The sequence below is a fragment of the Homarus americanus genome, unplaced genomic scaffold (genome assembly GCF_018991925.1).
Source record: "Homarus americanus isolate GMGI-L3 unplaced genomic scaffold, GMGI_Hamer_2.0 scaffold33468, whole genome shotgun sequence".
Classification (NCBI taxonomy): domain Eukaryota; kingdom Metazoa; phylum Arthropoda; class Malacostraca; order Decapoda; family Nephropidae; genus Homarus; species Homarus americanus.
This window is the reverse complement of record NW_024714177.1, coordinates 9,854,339-9,871,729: the sequence shown is the minus strand read 5'-3', so window position 1 is coordinate 9,871,729 and position 17,391 is coordinate 9,854,339. Positions and strand designations below refer to the sequence as shown.

The 17,391-nt window shown below is 41.3% G+C and overlaps 1 protein-coding gene across 2 annotated transcripts; it reads left to right on the top strand.

Annotated features, from left to right (window-relative positions):
• The first annotated feature begins 4,005 nt into the window (after window positions 1-4,005).
• On the top strand, window positions 4,006-13,881 carry LOC121878140 (protein obstructor-E-like). Of its 2 annotated transcripts, none has more exons than XM_042384159.1 (4): window positions 4,006-4,127; window positions 12,094-12,315; window positions 12,678-12,866; window positions 13,093-13,881. In XM_042384159.1, exons 1-4 carry the CDS (start codon window positions 4,082-4,084, stop codon window positions 13,608-13,610), a joined length of 975 nt encoding a protein of 324 aa, XP_042240093.1. In that variant the 5' UTR covers window positions 4,006-4,081; the 3' UTR covers window positions 13,611-13,881. The 2 variants fall into 2 exon arrangements, with proteins under 2 accessions (XP_042240093.1, XP_042240102.1); XM_042384168.1 differs by lacking the exon at window positions 12,094-12,315 and adding an exon at window positions 11,825-12,040 and having other exon boundaries at window positions 4,021-4,127.
• The last annotated feature ends 3,510 nt before the right edge of the window (window positions 13,882-17,391 follow it).

The window sequence follows — 17,391 nt, the reverse complement described above, 5'->3', positions numbered from 1 at the left end:
TGTGGGAGTTAGTGTTTGTGTCTGTCTGTCTGTGGGAGTTAGTGTTTGTGTGTGTCTGTGGGAGTTAGTGTTTGTGTCTGTCTGTCTGTGGGAGTTAGTGTTTGTGTCTGTCTGTGGGAGTTAGTGTTTGTGTCTGTCTGTGGGAGTTAGTGTTTGTGTCTGTCTGTCTGTGGGAGTTAGTGTTTGGGTTCGTCTGTGGGAGTTAGTGTTTGTGTATGTCTGTCTGTGGGAGTTAGTGTTTGTGTGTGTTTGTACTGTATGTGTTTCTGAGTATGTGAAGATAACAGAAAAAAAAATATAGAAAGGAGATGAAAAATAAGAACAGACAAAACCTGATAATGCACACCAATAACAAAAACGATATAATCTATAATTAAAAACAAACAATAGGAATAAAGCAAAAGCAATTAAAGAAGAAAATGAAGACGAATGAAAAAGACAATAAAAATAAGGGAATGAAGAAAAACCAGTTGAACAAGCGACTCTTAACCATTGACTCAGTGATAACACAAGGTGAGCTGGACGAAGGGTGGTGAAGATAGAGGGTGTGGAGGATGGAGGGGATAGAGGTGGTTAGAGAGGATGGAGGGGATGGAGGTGGTTAGAGAGGATGGAGGGGATGGAGGTGGTTAGAGAGGATGGAGGGGATGGAGGTGGTTAGGGAGGATGGAGGGGATGGAGGTGGTTAGGAGAGGGCGGAGGGGATGGAGGGGTTAGGAGGATGGGAAGGTGGAGTGGGGGAAGGAAGAGGATGGAGGAGATGGGGGAAGGAGGATGAGGAGATGAAGTGGGGGTGTGGTATAGAGAGTGGAGTAAGATGAAAGGGATGGAGGGTGAATAGAATGAGGGTGGAAGAGATGGAGGAGGGTGAAGAGGAGGAGGAGAACGAGGAGGAGGATGGGAGGTAGCGTGACCTTGTTGTGAAGGGAGGACGCGAAATAAGCCTCTCTCTCTCTCTCTCTCTCTCTCTCTGTCTCTCTCTCTCTCTCTCTCTCTATGTCTTTGTGTCTGTCTCTATGTATATATGTATGTATGTATGTATGCATGTACGTATGTATTGATAGATAGATAGATGGATAGATAGATAGAAGGATGGATGGACGGACGGATGGACGGGTGCACATACATACATACATACATACATACATTTCTCTCTCCCTCACAGCACAGGAAATTCTTAAGTCCTGTGAATGGAAGTGTTGTTATGTACATAGCCGTTGGCCAGGTCGCTGGGTGTGTGTGGACAATGGGCAGGAGTGTGTGTGTGTGTGTGTGTGTGTGTGTGTGTGTGTGTGGAGTGTGTGTGTGTGTGTGTGTGTGTGTGTGTGTGTGTGTGTGTGTGTGTGTGTGTGTGATATTTACATAATACCTGTTTGTCTTTGTGTAAGTCTCCTTTCATTATCTTAATTTGTCCTCCTTATTTTATATCTCTTCATTGCTTTTTCTCTTTCATTTTTATTTTCCTTTATTTTTTCTTCCTGACAGAGGGTCGTCTTCTGGCTTTCTCTTTCTTATGCATTTTTTTTTCTTTAATTTATCATTACTTTCTACCTTTCTCACTTTACATATCTCCTCCTGTTTTATGCCTTTATATACTTCTCTCTTTTACTTTCTTTTCTTCATTTCCTTCTTCTTTCTCTTAATCTGTTTTCTTCTCTCTATATCTTTGTTTTTTCTTCTTTCTTTCTTTTCATTTATTTCTTTGTATCTGTCTTCTTCTCTCTCTCTCTGCTTTTGTCTCCCTACATATCCAGATAACCCTTCTCCCTCCTCCCTCCTTCCTCCTCCCTCCCTCCCTCCTTCATTATCCTTACAAAACCCAGAGGTTGGTGACCTTACGTGACATCACCGAGTCATCAAGAGCAAGGTCTGGGAACACTGTCACAGTCAAGCAACCAACCCAATGTTGCTCAAGCCCGGTCTGGCAACAGTGTTTCTTCTCCATCGTCCCCGGTTCCTGCTTTGGTAATATCTTTTTTTGTGATTCATATGCTTCGTTGGCAACAGTTTCTCTTATGTATTTGTTTTTATTGTTTTTAGTTCCTTATTCTTGTTTGTTTTGATAATACCTTCATGTTTTTTTTAATTTTGCTGGCAACAGTGTTTCTCATTTATTTCCTTATTTCAAATCTTGACTTATTTTGATAATACTGTCTTGCTTTCCTTTATATCTCGTTGGTAACAGTGTTTCTTTAATTATCTTACCACTTTTTTATTATATATACTTGATATGGTAATACTGTCATATCAATAGCAACCTCACCCCTTAGCACTTATGTTCATTTGGTAATAGTGCTTATTATTTCCCGGTAGAACCTTATTATCTTTTTTCATATTTCGCTAACTTTGTATTTATTTAAATTTTCTTAACGTTATATTATTATCGTACTGTCCTTCAACATCCACGGTCTTTAAGGGCATAACAACTTAGTAATTACATTAATCAATCAACAATAAAAATCTCATACGATACACAACTCACGATAAGACCAGTTCTCGATTGTGGGAACTCAAGTGACGTGGGCGAAAAGTCACACACGTCATCGAGGATAGCTTTATGTTCTTGTCTATTTAATAATATGTGTATCCATAGTTGCATCTTTACCTAATATATGTATCTATAACTGTATATAGTTTTCTCTGTACCTGTACTTGGCCTTTTAAGTCCGTCGATAGACTTGTTTATAATTTGAGAAAATATTGTATTTTCTTCACCTTATTGAAGATACGTCACCTGATTGGTCTCGTTATTGGTAGAGAGAGAGAGAGAGAGAAAGAGAGAGAGAGAGAGAGAGAGAGAGAGAGACCAACGTTAAGCACAGCTCACTCAGAAGTGGCTAGCTCTCTATAAAAGTGACTTAGTGAGGTCAACACTACATAGGTGACTTAAAAGAGATTATGTACATTATACATTAAACAAGATTTCTAATAAAATTTGTCTTTTTGGAGAAATTGAGTTACTATAGGTGAGTAGGTTACAAACGATGATAGTAATATTGTGTCTAGTAGTATCAGTGTCTTGTATAGATGAAGTATAGCTAAGTTATGAACACAGGCGAAGTGGGATTCTGAAATTTTATTGTACTAAATAAATATAATCATCGCACAGGACAAATAGTTTTAGCTTATCTCTCATAATACGTACAGCGATAGTGAAGCTAAGATGATCAGTGTAGTTTATAGCTGAGCAGTAGCAAGGAGACGCAGTCATCATCGAGTAAGGCATTGTTAGCGTGGCAGGACGTACAGGTGTAATTATCGAAGTACTTTATAGCGGTACAGTAGTAAATAGACACAATCATCTTACCTTGATATCACGGAAAGCTATAAAGAAGCTACGGTTATCATAGTACTTCCTACCTGGCCTGGTGTATAATGAACCAACAATTATCATTAGTACTGTCGTCAGAATGCTCCTTAACTCGTACTCCCAGGAATAATTGGCCATTTGGAAGGCCGATGATAGTAAACGCCGGCCGTATAATCTCTTTCCTTTAGCTTGTCTTTGTTGTTACGACGTCGTGATGGCGCTGATGACGTCACTGTGTCTAGCCAATCACAGCCCGACTCACGAAATGGTGAAACTTAACAATGTGACTTTCAAATGCATCTAGACATGAATCTTTCTTTATCTGTTTTAGGTAACGATTATTTACAAAAGGAAATAGTGAATAAATCTCCTATGGTTGCTATTGTTGACTTTGTGTTATAGCGAGTTATAATAAAGATTAAATTTAGAAAATTAGAAAAGGAAGTGGTATTCGAAGGCTTCGTGCTTGAGAGAGTAATACTGGAAGCACAGGTCTAAGTCGGACAAGCAAATGCTTTTGTTTACATTACAGATCACCTCTTAGGAACTTACCTGCCATGACCACAGAACAAGAACCCTCATTAAAAGTGCATAAATAACAAAAATACGAGAGAAAATATTTAAATAAGGGAAGGAATTTTCCATTTAACGCCAGGACCTCGCTATCTGTGGGCGGGGCTTGGACGCTGGCCCGAGTGCTTAAAAAGAGAACGGCGGGAGGCCGGGACGACCATTCTCCATCCTGACTCCGTCGAAAACGTGTCAGACACCATGAGGATACTTGCAGTAGTGATCCTTTGTGCTGTAGCAGGCGCTGGTAAGTGCATCTGTTTTGATAGTTAGGACTCATAATAATGTTACTTTTTATGTCAGTGGAACATTTCATGTGTGCCCTTGACACACCGACATAATGTTGGTTAATGAAATAACTATAATACTGAGTTAAGATTAATTTTATTATGATCTTTGATATTTGTTTCTATTTAAACTTAATCCCAAGAACTGACAATTTCCTCATAATATGTTTACGTGTCTGCAATACTGGAAGTGGCAGTGATACCTTGTGAGTGCATTTTAAGTGTTCTAAACGCGAATTAACAAAAAAGCAGTTATTCCATGCATGAAGAACAATGAACTACCAAGAAGTTTGAAGAAAAAACTGTGTTGGGTGATGGAAGTCGTGGCAAGCGAGTGTTGGCAGGAATTGGTGTCAGCAGACGAGAGAACAGTGACTGTGTTGTCCCCTACACCCTGGCCAACACCAAGTTATCTGACTTATTTTACATTTGCGCTTCCTAGTGTCTGTATGTCTTAACATGAGAGTCGGACACAGTGATGCAGCATCTGTAGTGGATATTATTGACCGTTTATTCAGGCGAAGAAATCTATTTATAAGGATTAAAGTCTTGGATTGCAACACCTGTAGGTCGAGGGACTTGTACAGTACACCTATCATAAGAGGAGCGCCACCACAAGCGAAAGTTCGCCCGGCTTCGAAACCAAATCTTGTGTTGTAACACAGGAGCACAGAGCAAAGTTGCTGACGAGCGTTAAACTAACGTAGACTCCATAAGCTTGTCATTGCGACGGGACACAAACGCCAGGCGTGTTTACTGCTCATACTGGCGTTAGTTTTATGGTCCGGACCGCAGACCATACACAATATGCCTTACTTTTGTTTTCATTTACGTTAAAGATATTGAATCACATTTTAAGTTATTCCTTTTATTAGAGCAGTATTTTTCAACCACGTCAGTTAATTTTTGTTTATATCACTTTAATTAAGACTAAAGCACAAGATTTATATGAAATGTAGGATCCGATTTTCCATCTTTTCTCTTTTCTATTTTTAACGACACCCTCATAATCCCCTCGTAATATTTTAGACTTAATTGCATGTATTAGAAGAAGGTTCTGTAACACCCAGAGAAATAACCAGAACGCTTCATGCGTATTATATCACAAGAAAAAATCCTTTGACGTAACCAACGATGCCTTCGTGAATTAAATTTCCATCTTAAATAAATGAGATATTTTAGAAGTCGTGGGAGTAGATTGTAAATCAAGAGTGTGTCGTACGCTAAGACAACTTGTTGACTTATCCAGGAAAACCTCACAAGCCAAGAATCTACCGTCTGTCCATCATACTTTTAAACGTAAGCAAAATTTCTATCGTACGTCAAGGAAAAAACTCCCACGTAACCAAGGAAGCCTTTAAGCGAATCGACAACGAACGTGTCAGGGGAGGAAAGTCACCTTGCCGCTCACTGCGTCCCCCCGGATAGCGGACCAACCCGTTGCTCAAGTCTCGTCTGGGTGACCTTTTACCGACCTCTGGCTGGCTCAGTCACAAGGATCCAGACGCGGTTCTCTCATACTCCATGCTACACCACAGACTGGTTTATGATGGTTGTGGGGCTGACGAATTGTAATTGTGGAGGCTGATGAATGGTGGTGGTTGTGGGGCTTATGGATGGAGTGGTGATAGGGAAGCAGGTAAGAGGTTTTATGGAGTTTGGTAGTGGTGGGATGATAGGAAGGAGGAAGGACTGAAAGGGACAGTTAATGGTAGGAGACTTGACATAACACGGTGTGGCGTGGTAGAGGTGGTGTTGGTGTAGGATTAAGGATAGGCTTATCAACCATAGAGAGATAAGAACCCTCACTACCTCAGACAACCATCTACAGATTGAATATTGAACGTACAAAACACATGAGCAAAATGGAAAACATAAGCACATCTGGAGAGGCACAGCTGTCTTAGTCGTTCACAGCAGTTGAGATGCGAGAGATTCTAGTGAACAGGAAATCCCCGGCCACTTGCCCTTCCCAGAATTACTTACATATGTTGTCTCTCTCCTCTTGGGCAGGTTCATGCGTGACTGTTTTAACAATCTCTTTCCATCTATATCTGACTATGCATGCATTTATGTATATCTCTATACAATCTATCAAATATATCACTCTCCCTGTTATCATACATCGGCATCCTCTTCTCTGTAATGTAAGCATTCCTCCTCTGTTACAGGACTTGTCAATCAGGTGTTCAGATCCTTCAGTCACTTTAATGTCCCTTACATTTTATATCTATCAAAAAATTTCCCCGGTTTTAAGTCAGTCGACGAACACAACACCGGTGCTGAGTTCACCCTCGTATTTTTGTGTTTGTAACATTCTGAGAAACTGAATGAATTGGACAAAGTAAATACGATTTAATTCTTACGTGGTAACCCGTTTTTATTATGACAATTTTCTAAGAAGCTGATTGAATTATTGTGATGAAACTTTATGCTTTTGTTATATAACTTTAAGAACTTTCGGAGAAAATGATCAATTAAATATGTGATGAAAATATAGCTCATAAATTATATATTTTATAGCTTTTGAAACTTCGGAGAAACTGAACGAATTAAAGTAATATGATGAACTCTAGGGTACAAATATTTTTTTTTGTAATTCAGGTCATGAAACTTTCCAAGAAAATTAGTGAACTGCATAAAATTGATAACGATGAAATTTTGGTGGACTATTTTTTTGTTATCATAAGTTTTGAGACTCCGTAAAAACTGAATAACTTCCACAAAGTTAAAATGAGGAAAATCGGTGACATTATTTAATTTGGAAACTTCGTGCAGGATGCCTTCGTGTTCATATTTGTTTTAACTTTCCATAAAAACATTTTAAGATTAATATCACAAAATTTTATTGAAATTTTCTTCATATTCCAACTTTTTTTTACTCTTACAGAGAAACGAATTATCAAAATGAAACGTCGAACAACACTTTTTTTTTTCCGTGTTCTGGTGTTTTGAAACTTTCCGAGAAACAGTGACTTAAACAGAGGGGAGGATGAGGCCTATCACAACTTCCTGTTACTTTTACTTTCACTTTTCTGAGTAAACCTGTTCTGAGTCTGACCTCGAAACTGAGAGATAAAGAGAGAGTGAGAGGCAGAAAAGGGAGGTGTAGTCGGGGGAGGGGGTGGATGGAGATTGGGAGTGGAAGAGAGAGAGAGAGAGAGAGAGAGAGAGAGATGTTGTAGAAGACAATGTGTGTTGAGGGAGAGAGGGAGTGGAGGAGGGGGGATAAGTTGTTGGGTTAGACAGGTGTGGTGGGTGGGTTAGAGGAACGGCGGCTGGATGGGATAGGAAGTAGACAGGTGTGGTGGGTGGATTTTGAGGGACGGGAAGGCTAGGTGTGGTAGGTAGGATGGAGGGAGGTGGTTGTGGTTAGTGAATGAGGCGAAGTGTGTTATAGGGGAGGAAGGAGAAATGGGTTTTGGAAGACAGATTTGTTGGTAGGGAGGAGACAGGTGGGGGTTGGTGAGACATATGGTGGGAGGAGGAGGGGGAGTTACTGGGTGTGTGGGCTGGACTGTCAAGTTTACTTATTTCGTTGTTCCACTTACTATCTTATTATTTAATTGTTGTTCTTGTTGCTTTTCTTATTATCGTTGTAGTTGTTTATGTTCTCGTCATTCTTCCATTGTTGTTGCTGTTGTTATTTTTTTTATTCTTGTTTTTACGTTTTTTTACTTCTTATTATTGCTGTCTTATTCCATCTTGACCATCATAAAACCTGTTACCTTTACTCCCTAACAATGATGTATCAGTTACACACACACACACACACACACACACACACACACACACACACACACACTCACACGCCGCTAGATCACTCGGCGAGTCAGAGAGAGAGAGAGAGTGTAGTTTTTAAGTCAGATATTCCTCTCACTTGTAGATTATGTTAAGTCATTATTTTGAAGTTTTTCATTTTATTTATTCACTGAACAATTGTAATACAGAAACAAACTGCAAAAACTGTAACTTACAACACAGTGAATCACAGAACAAATACAGTCGTCAAGTGTTGGCTATCAGCTTGAACGTCTAATTATTCCATTAATAAATCGAAGGCTTCTTTATCTCTTCTCTAGACGTCATGATAATATATATATAAACATCGTTGTGATAAAATAATGCCTTAAGTATTTCATAATAATAATAATACATAATAATGATAAGATATATTAATATCAGTGATATTGACACACACGTCCGCCATGGTGATGGTCGTCGACACAGCATGAAACCAAGCAACGTGTTATCATAAAGTGAAGGTTGCGAGCACTGAGGTTCAATGGGTATGACGCACGGCATGACAAACATAAACACTCATAATATACAAATACTTCAGAAGTGGCAGAATAAATGGGCCTTATTTCTTAATATATCACAATCTTACTTCATCCTAATGTAACTAAAATCATCATTATTGGGGCCCAGTTGGATTGGAATGCAGTCAGACCTAATTATTATGATGAAAGACTATTAGGAACACAGTCAGGTTAAGTCGAGGCTCAGTAGAAAGACCTGACCTGACCTACACTCACACATTCACCTGTTATTAAACGTCTTAGTTCTCCTGATGGCTGGGGTGTGAGTCCGTCCCCTCAGGGCCTGGCCATGAGAGACTTACCGTACCTGTGGAAAACTGTAAACAACAGATGTCTCAACCCGACCTCATTCTTTGTCTGGTTTTAATGTCTCACCATCTCTCTTTCTTGTTTCTTTATCCTTCTCGTTTCCTTTTCTCTCCCTCTTTCACTCTCATTGACTTTGTCGTTCTCTTTGTCGATCTTTGTCTCTTTCTGTCTGTTTGTCTCTCATCGTCACACTCGTTATGTTGGTTTTAGTGGCGCCTCTAGCCGGTTTATCCTAACACTGTTTACAAATGAGAAATTTTAATTCTTATATTGACATCAATCTTATTACACAACCGTGGTCTATTATTATTATTATTATTATTATTATTGCAATTATTTATTATTATTATTATTATATCCCAAATATCGCTCAGTAATACAATTCACATCATTTACAGGATGAAAATGACTCCTTGGAGTATATTTTTCCTACAAGGGAGAAGGAAAATAAATATACATTAGATATAAGATAATAATCACAATGTTTTCCTCGTCATTGAATATTTCAACTCTGACTCGTTTGTATTTAATGATTACCAAGAAGTTGTTTCGAATAAATTCTCTCGTTGGTCTGATATTTAATGAAAGTTTGATGATCCGTTAGAAGTAGTGCTCATTTTGTGAACGTTTATGCGTTCATTAATACCGAAAGTTTTTAAGGAATTTTAAATTAACTGTAGATGGTTTTGTGTGTGTGTGTGTCCCAGTCTCTCTCTCTCTGTTTATGTCTACATGAGTGTTTGTGTTTGCGAATATGTCATGTGTACGTGGGTACACGCGCGCAGGTTGACGTGTGGATACGTTTGAGCATATAATCAAAGGGTTATGTATGGCTTTGTGTGCGTGTGGGTGCGACTTAGAGGAATTTTGTTCAACGGTAGTGTGTGTGTGTGTGTGTGACCGTCACCATCAGTAACATTACCCAACAGACATGTTCAGCCATCTTACTCAACTTCCCTCCTCCCCCCCTTCCATGTTCACATGAGCTGCACCACGTTGAACAATCCTGTGTTGTAACGAGGGTGGTGTTCATGGTCACATAAATTCCTCCACAGTTAGGTTCAATGTTCAGTATACGAAGCTGGGACTCATAATTATTGTGTTATTGTTCAACTGCCCCATTTAGTAGCGTGTTCAGTGCGTGTGTGTTTTACTGTCCCTCTGAGGGATTAATGATTTTGTTCATATTCTCTTTCTGGATATTTTGTTCAACTGTTCCGTTCAATATCCGCCTTCATGTATGCATGTTCAACTCTTCCTTTCAGAATTTCGTTCAAATGTCCCGTTCAGTATTATCACGTTAACTGTCGTGTTCATTATAGATTACGTCAACTGTCGTGCTCAGTATTATCAGGTTAACTGTCGTGTTCAGTATTATCAGGTTAACTGTCGTGTTCAACTGTCGTGCTCAGTATTATCAGGTTAACTGTCGTGTTCAACTGTCGTGTTCAGTATTATCAGGTTAACTGTCGTGTTCAACTGTCGTGTTCAGTATTATCAGGTTAACTGTCGTGTTCAATTGTCGTGTTCAGTATTATCACGTTCAACTGTGTAAATTCCTCCCTCAACAACCACCGTTCAGCTCTGGGGTCGATGTTCACCCTCATGGGAATACCGTTTCTCCCAGCACAATTATTTCCACCAGCTCAAGGCAGGGACTTGTGCCTGGGGATTTGCGCAGCGCCACCTTGAGGAACTGTGCAGCGCCAACACATGTCTCTTTATAGGACCCCTGAGTTGATCTAACCCACATTAGTGTCATCAACCTGGGAAGAGGAAGGGAGGGAGGGAAGGAAGGGTGAGGGAATAGGGAGGGAGGGACACATTGCAACCACCCCTTGTTGTCTGTCATGGTTTTTATATGTGCGTACATTAACTTGACTTGATCTTAAATTACCTTGGGATTAAACCATGCATTTCAATTTTTACAATTGATTTCCAAGTGGATTTAACACATTTTTAATACCATTCATTTTACGTCAAATCAAGACGACGCTTGAAATATAATTATTGTAGTTCATTTGTAGGGATTATCTAAATACTTATTCTATATTATCTATCTGTTAACTCGTTGATATGATTGTTATTATTATTAAATTACTTTACGCTGTCATGTTTTACTAAAGACATTAAACTGCGTCAGAGGAGGTTAATACCGTCACTGCCGGTGTAGTGGTCCGTCACTTAATGGATTTTTCTTTCGTTATGTAGATGTGATTGGAGAATATCCTGATGAACAATTACTTACACATTCGTATAAATAAAAAAATAAAAAAATAAAAAGCGCAGGGAGAGGCCAGGTGGTACTTACTCTTCATGTCCTGCTGCTGAAGGGGACAGCAACAGTGATGTTATCTGGTTTGAGAGATGAAGAAACCACACGACGAGGCTGTGACAAGCGAGATCTTCTTTGAGTGTTCGTGCCTGGGTCTTGTTGGTCAACCTCATCGTCTTCTCTCTCGTAAATCTACATAATCGCAGCGTTCCGCTCAGTTGTGCGTTGTAACCATGTTTACGACTAACTTTTTCCAGCCAGTGAACAATAGATGACTAGTCTTACTGCATCGTCAGAGTGAACCTTAGTGACCGTTTTCTTCACCCTAGTAAGTTTTGTTTGTATTCCCACAATGTTTAGGAAGTGCGGCAGTAGCATATTTCACTGACACAGATACAAACTTTCACTCAGTGCCTCGGGGCCTGGGAGCGCTCCCTGATTGGTCAACAAGTCTTGGTACTGCGCCGCACCATTGGTCGCTCTGCTCACCGCGAAAAGTGAAAGCTCGACGTGATTCGACGCACCAAATTTTTTAGGAACAAGGTTAATGAACTCTGCAAGGTGTACTCTCGGTGTTCTCTGCCATTTCCATGTCACTGACAGTGTAATGCTTAGAGTAGTGTTGACTTAGTCTTACCTTACGACTGTTTAAACTAACATCTGCCATGATTTTTTATCATAAGACTGACATGACTCATTAACCTAACATTCCTTCCTGACTCTTACCTTGTGACTTGACGCGAACTGGTAGCTGTGGGACAACGCCAGTTCTCTGACCCCTGTAAATCAAAGACCAGGACCACATCTCACGAGGACCAATGCGACCTTTACTACGAATGCTATGATGACCAGGCAGTGGTTCAGAGCTGCCCCAACGGCCTGGTCTATCTTGGCAAGCGCACCCGGGGCCTCTTCGGCGTCTGTGACTACGACTTCAACGTTGACTGCAGTGACCGCCCCGCCAGGAGTAAGTAGAACAGTGTCCTTTTACGGTCCCTTTCTTCTCCGCCCCTCCTGCAGGCTTGGCCCAGCAGCAGGCACAGCAACCGGACCCCTGCGATAGGAAGACAAGGGTGGTCGGGGATATAACCTACTGCGACCGTTACTGGGAGTGTGTGGCAGGCACCCCTCAACTCTACGACTGCCCTAATGGTCTCGTCTTCGTGGGCAGGAACCGTGGCATCGCTGAGGGTTGCGACTACCCCTGGCGAGGATCTTACTGTGATAGCAAGCAGCTAGCCAGTAAGTCTCTCCTTCCTTCTCCACTTTCGTCCACCTCTCTTCACGCCGATGTGTCTGTTGGCGCGTCATCGTCGGCTGAGAGGTTTCTCTAACAGGGTCCATCTTTCCCTTGGACTTCACACTACAGCGTGCCAGTCAATCGATGATTACACAGTTTACTTACATCTTGTAGTTTCTTTAGAACTTTCAATCACTTAAATGTAAATATATATATTTCAAAAGCCCATATATACCTGTAACTAAAACTGGTCTGATCATATAACTGTTAAAGCTACACGAGTACTTAACTAGAAAGCTTCTTCATCACCAAACATAAACAAAACAAAGATGAAGAGTATAACAGCTTACTTGTTGCCCCACAGACCCGCCCATCAGCACTGAGCATTGTGACTGGCTGTACGGCATCTTCGGCCACGAGACCTCCTGCACCCGCTACTGGACATGCTGGAACGGTACCGCCACTGAGCAGTTCTGTATCGGCGGACTGCTGTACAACGAAGAGACCCATGCCTGTGACTGGCCCCAGAACGTCGGCGGCTGCCAGAAACATCGTGAGTACCACTAGATTTCTTATCATGTCTTAAATATGAGAGTAAGTGAAATAATTAATCAGTATGTCTCCTAGAGATTTTTATGACAAATTGGTTTACTTCATAGCCTGTATAGTTCTTGCAATAATTATCCGTGTGAAAGTTGAAGTACTCGTATGCATATGCACATGATATCTCGTTACTGATGTTAATTTTATTGATTTACTAACATCCTTACCACCAACAGCACTGTGCAAGGACGACCCCAACGCCAACGTGCCCCTGGGCAAGTCTTGTGAGAGGTACTGGGCCTGCCAGGGAGGTTACCCACGTCTCCAGCGCTGCCCTGCCACCCTTGTGTTCGACAAGCAATCTCGTCGTTGTGTGTCGCCTCCCACTGTAGACTGCGACGTGCTCTCTACCACCCCACCACCTCTTAACGAGGGAAATGATCGTGTCCGCCAGGGCTCACGTCCTCCCCACCGTCGCCCACCAAGTCGTCGTCCCAGCCCCGTCCAGGACGCACAGCCCCTTGAAAGTGACGCTCCATTTGTGTCCGACAATGCCCTCCCTCAGCGTCCTTTGTTACCCAGTCCCTCACAACCCAGTTCCCCCTTCTCCGACGCCCGCCCCTCTTTCTCCAACGCCCGCCCCTCTTTCTCCGACGCCCGCCCCTCTTTCTCCGACGCCCGCCCACTACCTGCACTTCCTCAGGGGAGCAACTTCCGACCTGCTCCCATCCCTGGTGCCATTCCACTCAACTAGGCGACTTCTAAGGCATGCCATGACCTGAAGCATGCCTACACTCTCTCCCTCGTCCGGGTACAAACTTCCCTCACCCAAAGATTGACTGTCCCGAGAGGTGTGGCCGAGACCCCTGGCCTCCACGCGCCAGCGACAGCAACACGTGACGGCCAGACGCACCCGCCCCGGGGCACTGTACATAGTCCTCATACAAAGTATTATGCCCAGTGCATTCCTCGACCTTAGGTTTAGTTGTTATTACTCTGTTTGTAAATAAATTATGTTAAATTTACGGATGTTTCAATGTCCCCAAAGATTAGGAAAACAAAGGAGTTTAATATAATCGTTAACATCCCTATCGCGTCCCTCATTCTTCTCTCCCCTCCCATATCAGGTGTTCTTATATATGGTAAACAAAAATACTCAGCCTTTGGATACGCCCCTAGTAACCACGCCGCTAGCAACCACGCCACTGGCAACTACGCGTGTATTATCATTTTATATTTAGCCTTTCATCCAGAGGTTTGCCACTGAGGGAATTAGTATGACTGAACATTCATAAATATTAAATGAGGAACTCTGAGGTAGGTTTGAGGTAAGTTATTATTGCACGGGGAAGGAGGCCATTATGTGGGGTGAAATGAAACCTAACCTAACCTCACCCATGTAAATCAAACCAAGTGCGTCTGTAGTGATGATGAATTGTCTTATAATAACTGGGGATCATTCACCAGCATCAATTATCATCATTATTCATCATCACCATCATTATCATCATCATTCATTATTTATCATTCATCATCATCATCACATATACGCCATCATTATCGTCATCATCATCATCATTCATCATCATCATCATCATCTATCATCACACACACCACACATTACCACACACACCACACATTACCACCCCTGAGCCCTCTCCCCCGCCCGCCTTGACTACCAGCAGTGTCAGTTGGTACAAATTAGTGGTTATTTCGGTTCGTTTACGCCATTTGGTACATTTTCTCATAAAAATAAATATATCGTAATATACCAAATAAAAATCTTTGTTTGGCAGATGCAATAAATTCTGATTATCTACATGACATTACGAGTAATTTATTCAGAATGTATTCATCATGCAGAACCTCTACCTATGGGAATATGTCAACCTGTCGTTTGTATCATGAGTTCTGAGTGGCTGGTCACCACAAAGGAAGCGCTGAATCTGTATCAAGAGTTCTGAGTGGCTGGGCACCACAAACGAAGCGCTGAATCAGGAGTCGAGCTTGGAGCCACATTTCTCTGAACCATCTGTGATTTTTGTTGAACAGCTGAATAAAAAATGTTTCCCATTATTTTCAGCATAAGCAACTCAGTTTTTCCGTCAGTGAGCATTTACATGTAATATCCGGTCCTTATCATTACAAGAGTATCGGTTAGATAGAAGTTTCGATCGGGTGGTTCAGTGTCTGTGAGTCGAGCTCTCAGTTGTCACTTTGGAAGGTATCAGTACTTTCTTATGGTGTCAAATTAAGCAAAACAAATATGGCCACGCCAGCCATCCGATTAAGTGTTATTACTAAGGTTCGCAAGTGACGCTTTATATCATGTGCTTCAACACCACAAGAGCGTATGTTCATACTGGAGATGGTTCAGTGTGTGGTGGAGATGTGGATGAACTTTATACCAGGGACAGCCAGACGTGGAGGGAGGGAGCCGGCCAGTAGTGAGACGGTCGAGGCGATTAGTGGATGTGTGACGGAAGTTAACGTTTACAAAATGCTCCTAAATTAATACAATCAGTTGTCAAGGATTATAAAATACAGACGCCATCATGTGTGTGTTGGTGTTGAAAAATATAAGGTATGTCGCTGTGTATATTTCCCTTACAACTTATTTCTCTCTCCAATCTACGTCAATTCGATAGCCCATTAATTGTATAGAAATGTTGATGACTGGGACTTAACTATACTGAATGATCTTGACAGCTTCACTGGGGTAGAAATCCATTTCAACGTGATTTGGCTGTAGGATTTTAAGGTTAGGTACCAGAACAAGGCGACCACCCACGCTGATTAACCCAACCTTCACCCCTAGACCATTATCTGGTTTAGCATTTATGCGGAGTCCTTTAACACGGCTTTAGAGAATTATGAACATTAGATTAACACCTAATTGTGTCCATGATCAAACCTTATAAGTGGTTGTTCCCAGTCGGCGTAATAGAGATGTCTCAACTGTGTACATTATGCCTTCAGTCTTCATTGGTGTATTCATAAGTGTTCTAAGTGTTCTATGATTGTCGGGAACAAAATGTAAACAGCACTTTTAGGCTAAAACGTATGTAACAATATAAGCAACTAACCACTCTGCGCAGCCAAGCTCAGCTCGACATTAGCCACCACGTGAAGATTAGGCACCCAATCAGATTTTACTTGTTATACACAGAAGTGCCACTTTTGATGGTGGTGGGGGGGGGGTGTTAGGATAGTTAATCTTCAGGTGATATACGATGGGTCTGCTGCCACATCTTCGTGATTTCATAATTTTACCAAACACGATTTCTATGAGCGTTTTAAATCCCAGTGTAAGAGGCGGTGTTAACTTGTTCAACTGACAGTCAAATATTGTAGCCAGGAACAATCAGATCCATCTTGAGTACATCAGTTGGTCACTGTGGAGGAATGGTGGTGGTGGTGGTGGTGAGGAAGTGTTTATAGTGGTGGTGGCGGGGAAGTGTCTGTGGTGGTGTTGGGGAAGTGGTGGTGGTGGCAGTGGGGAAGTGTCTGTGGTGGTGGTAGGTAACTCACTTGCCAACCTCCAATCACCAGTGTAAAGGTGGTATTTTCGACAAGTAGAATAATATACTTTTGTGCTATAAATTATTACATAGTCAAGTGAAGTATAATGGTCAAATAAATAGTTTACTCTCCATTATCACCGTATTTACTGTGTTGGGAAAATATATTTGTGACCTTCGCAAGATATTCACTGATATTTAGGGAAATGAAGAAGAGAAATTAAAGAATATCACTATCAGAAAAGAGGATGTTCTTAAGAAGATAAATAAATTAAAGAAGACAAAATCCCCAGGGCCGGATGATATTTTCCATCGAGTTTTGAAAGAGTGTAAGGAACAGATTAGCGGACCCCTCGCAAATTTATTTACAAAATCATTAGACACGGGAGTTGTGCCAGAGTTGTGGAAATAACATCCGATCGCATTGAGATGAAAACAAATTAATCTACGATTCTCAACAAGGGTTTACAAAGGAAAAATCTTGTCCAAAAATAAGCTGACGTTTTCTTTAGGAAAGTCCTCGAGGTAGTAGATAATGACGAAAATTACGATGTTATTTACTTAGACTTTAGTAAAGCGTTTGACAGAGTACCGCATCAGAGGCTTCTGAGAAAAGTTAAGGCTCATGGTATCGAGGGAAAAGTTTTAAATTGGATAAAATTATGGCTTACCGATATAACACAGAGGGTCAGCGTAGATGGTGTTAAATCTGAGTGGGGCTGTGTAACCAGTGGGGTTCCCCAGGGGTCAGTACTGGATCCACTCTTGTTCATAATCTAAATAACCGATCTAGATACTGGGATCAGCAGTGACATAAGTAAGTTTGCGAATGACACCAAAATAGGGCGGCAAATTAATCCAGGGAAGGCTGCAAATGCACTACAGGAGGATTCAAATAAACTGCAGGAGTGGTCAATAAAATAGCAAATGAAATTCAACTCCAGCAAGTGCAGCGCACTTGATATTGGAAGAACAAATACTGTCAATATATACAGCCTTAACAACATCAACCTA

What these genes read in the sequence shown, in the direction of transcription:
- LOC121878140 (XM_042384159.1), top strand. Translation starts at nt 4,082, where the DNA reads ATGAGGATACTTGCAGTAGTGATCCTTTGTGCTGTAGCAGGCGCTG. An exon ending in TTGTGCTGTAGCAGGCGCTG is followed by an intron (nt 4,128 to 12,093) that starts GTAAGTGCATCT and finishes CCCCTCCTGCAG; the next exon opens with GCTTGGCCCAGCAGCAGGCA. An exon ending in CGGCGGCTGCCAGAAACATC is followed by an intron (nt 12,867 to 13,092) that starts GTGAGTACCACT and finishes TACCACCAACAG; the next exon opens with CACTGTGCAAGGACGACCCC.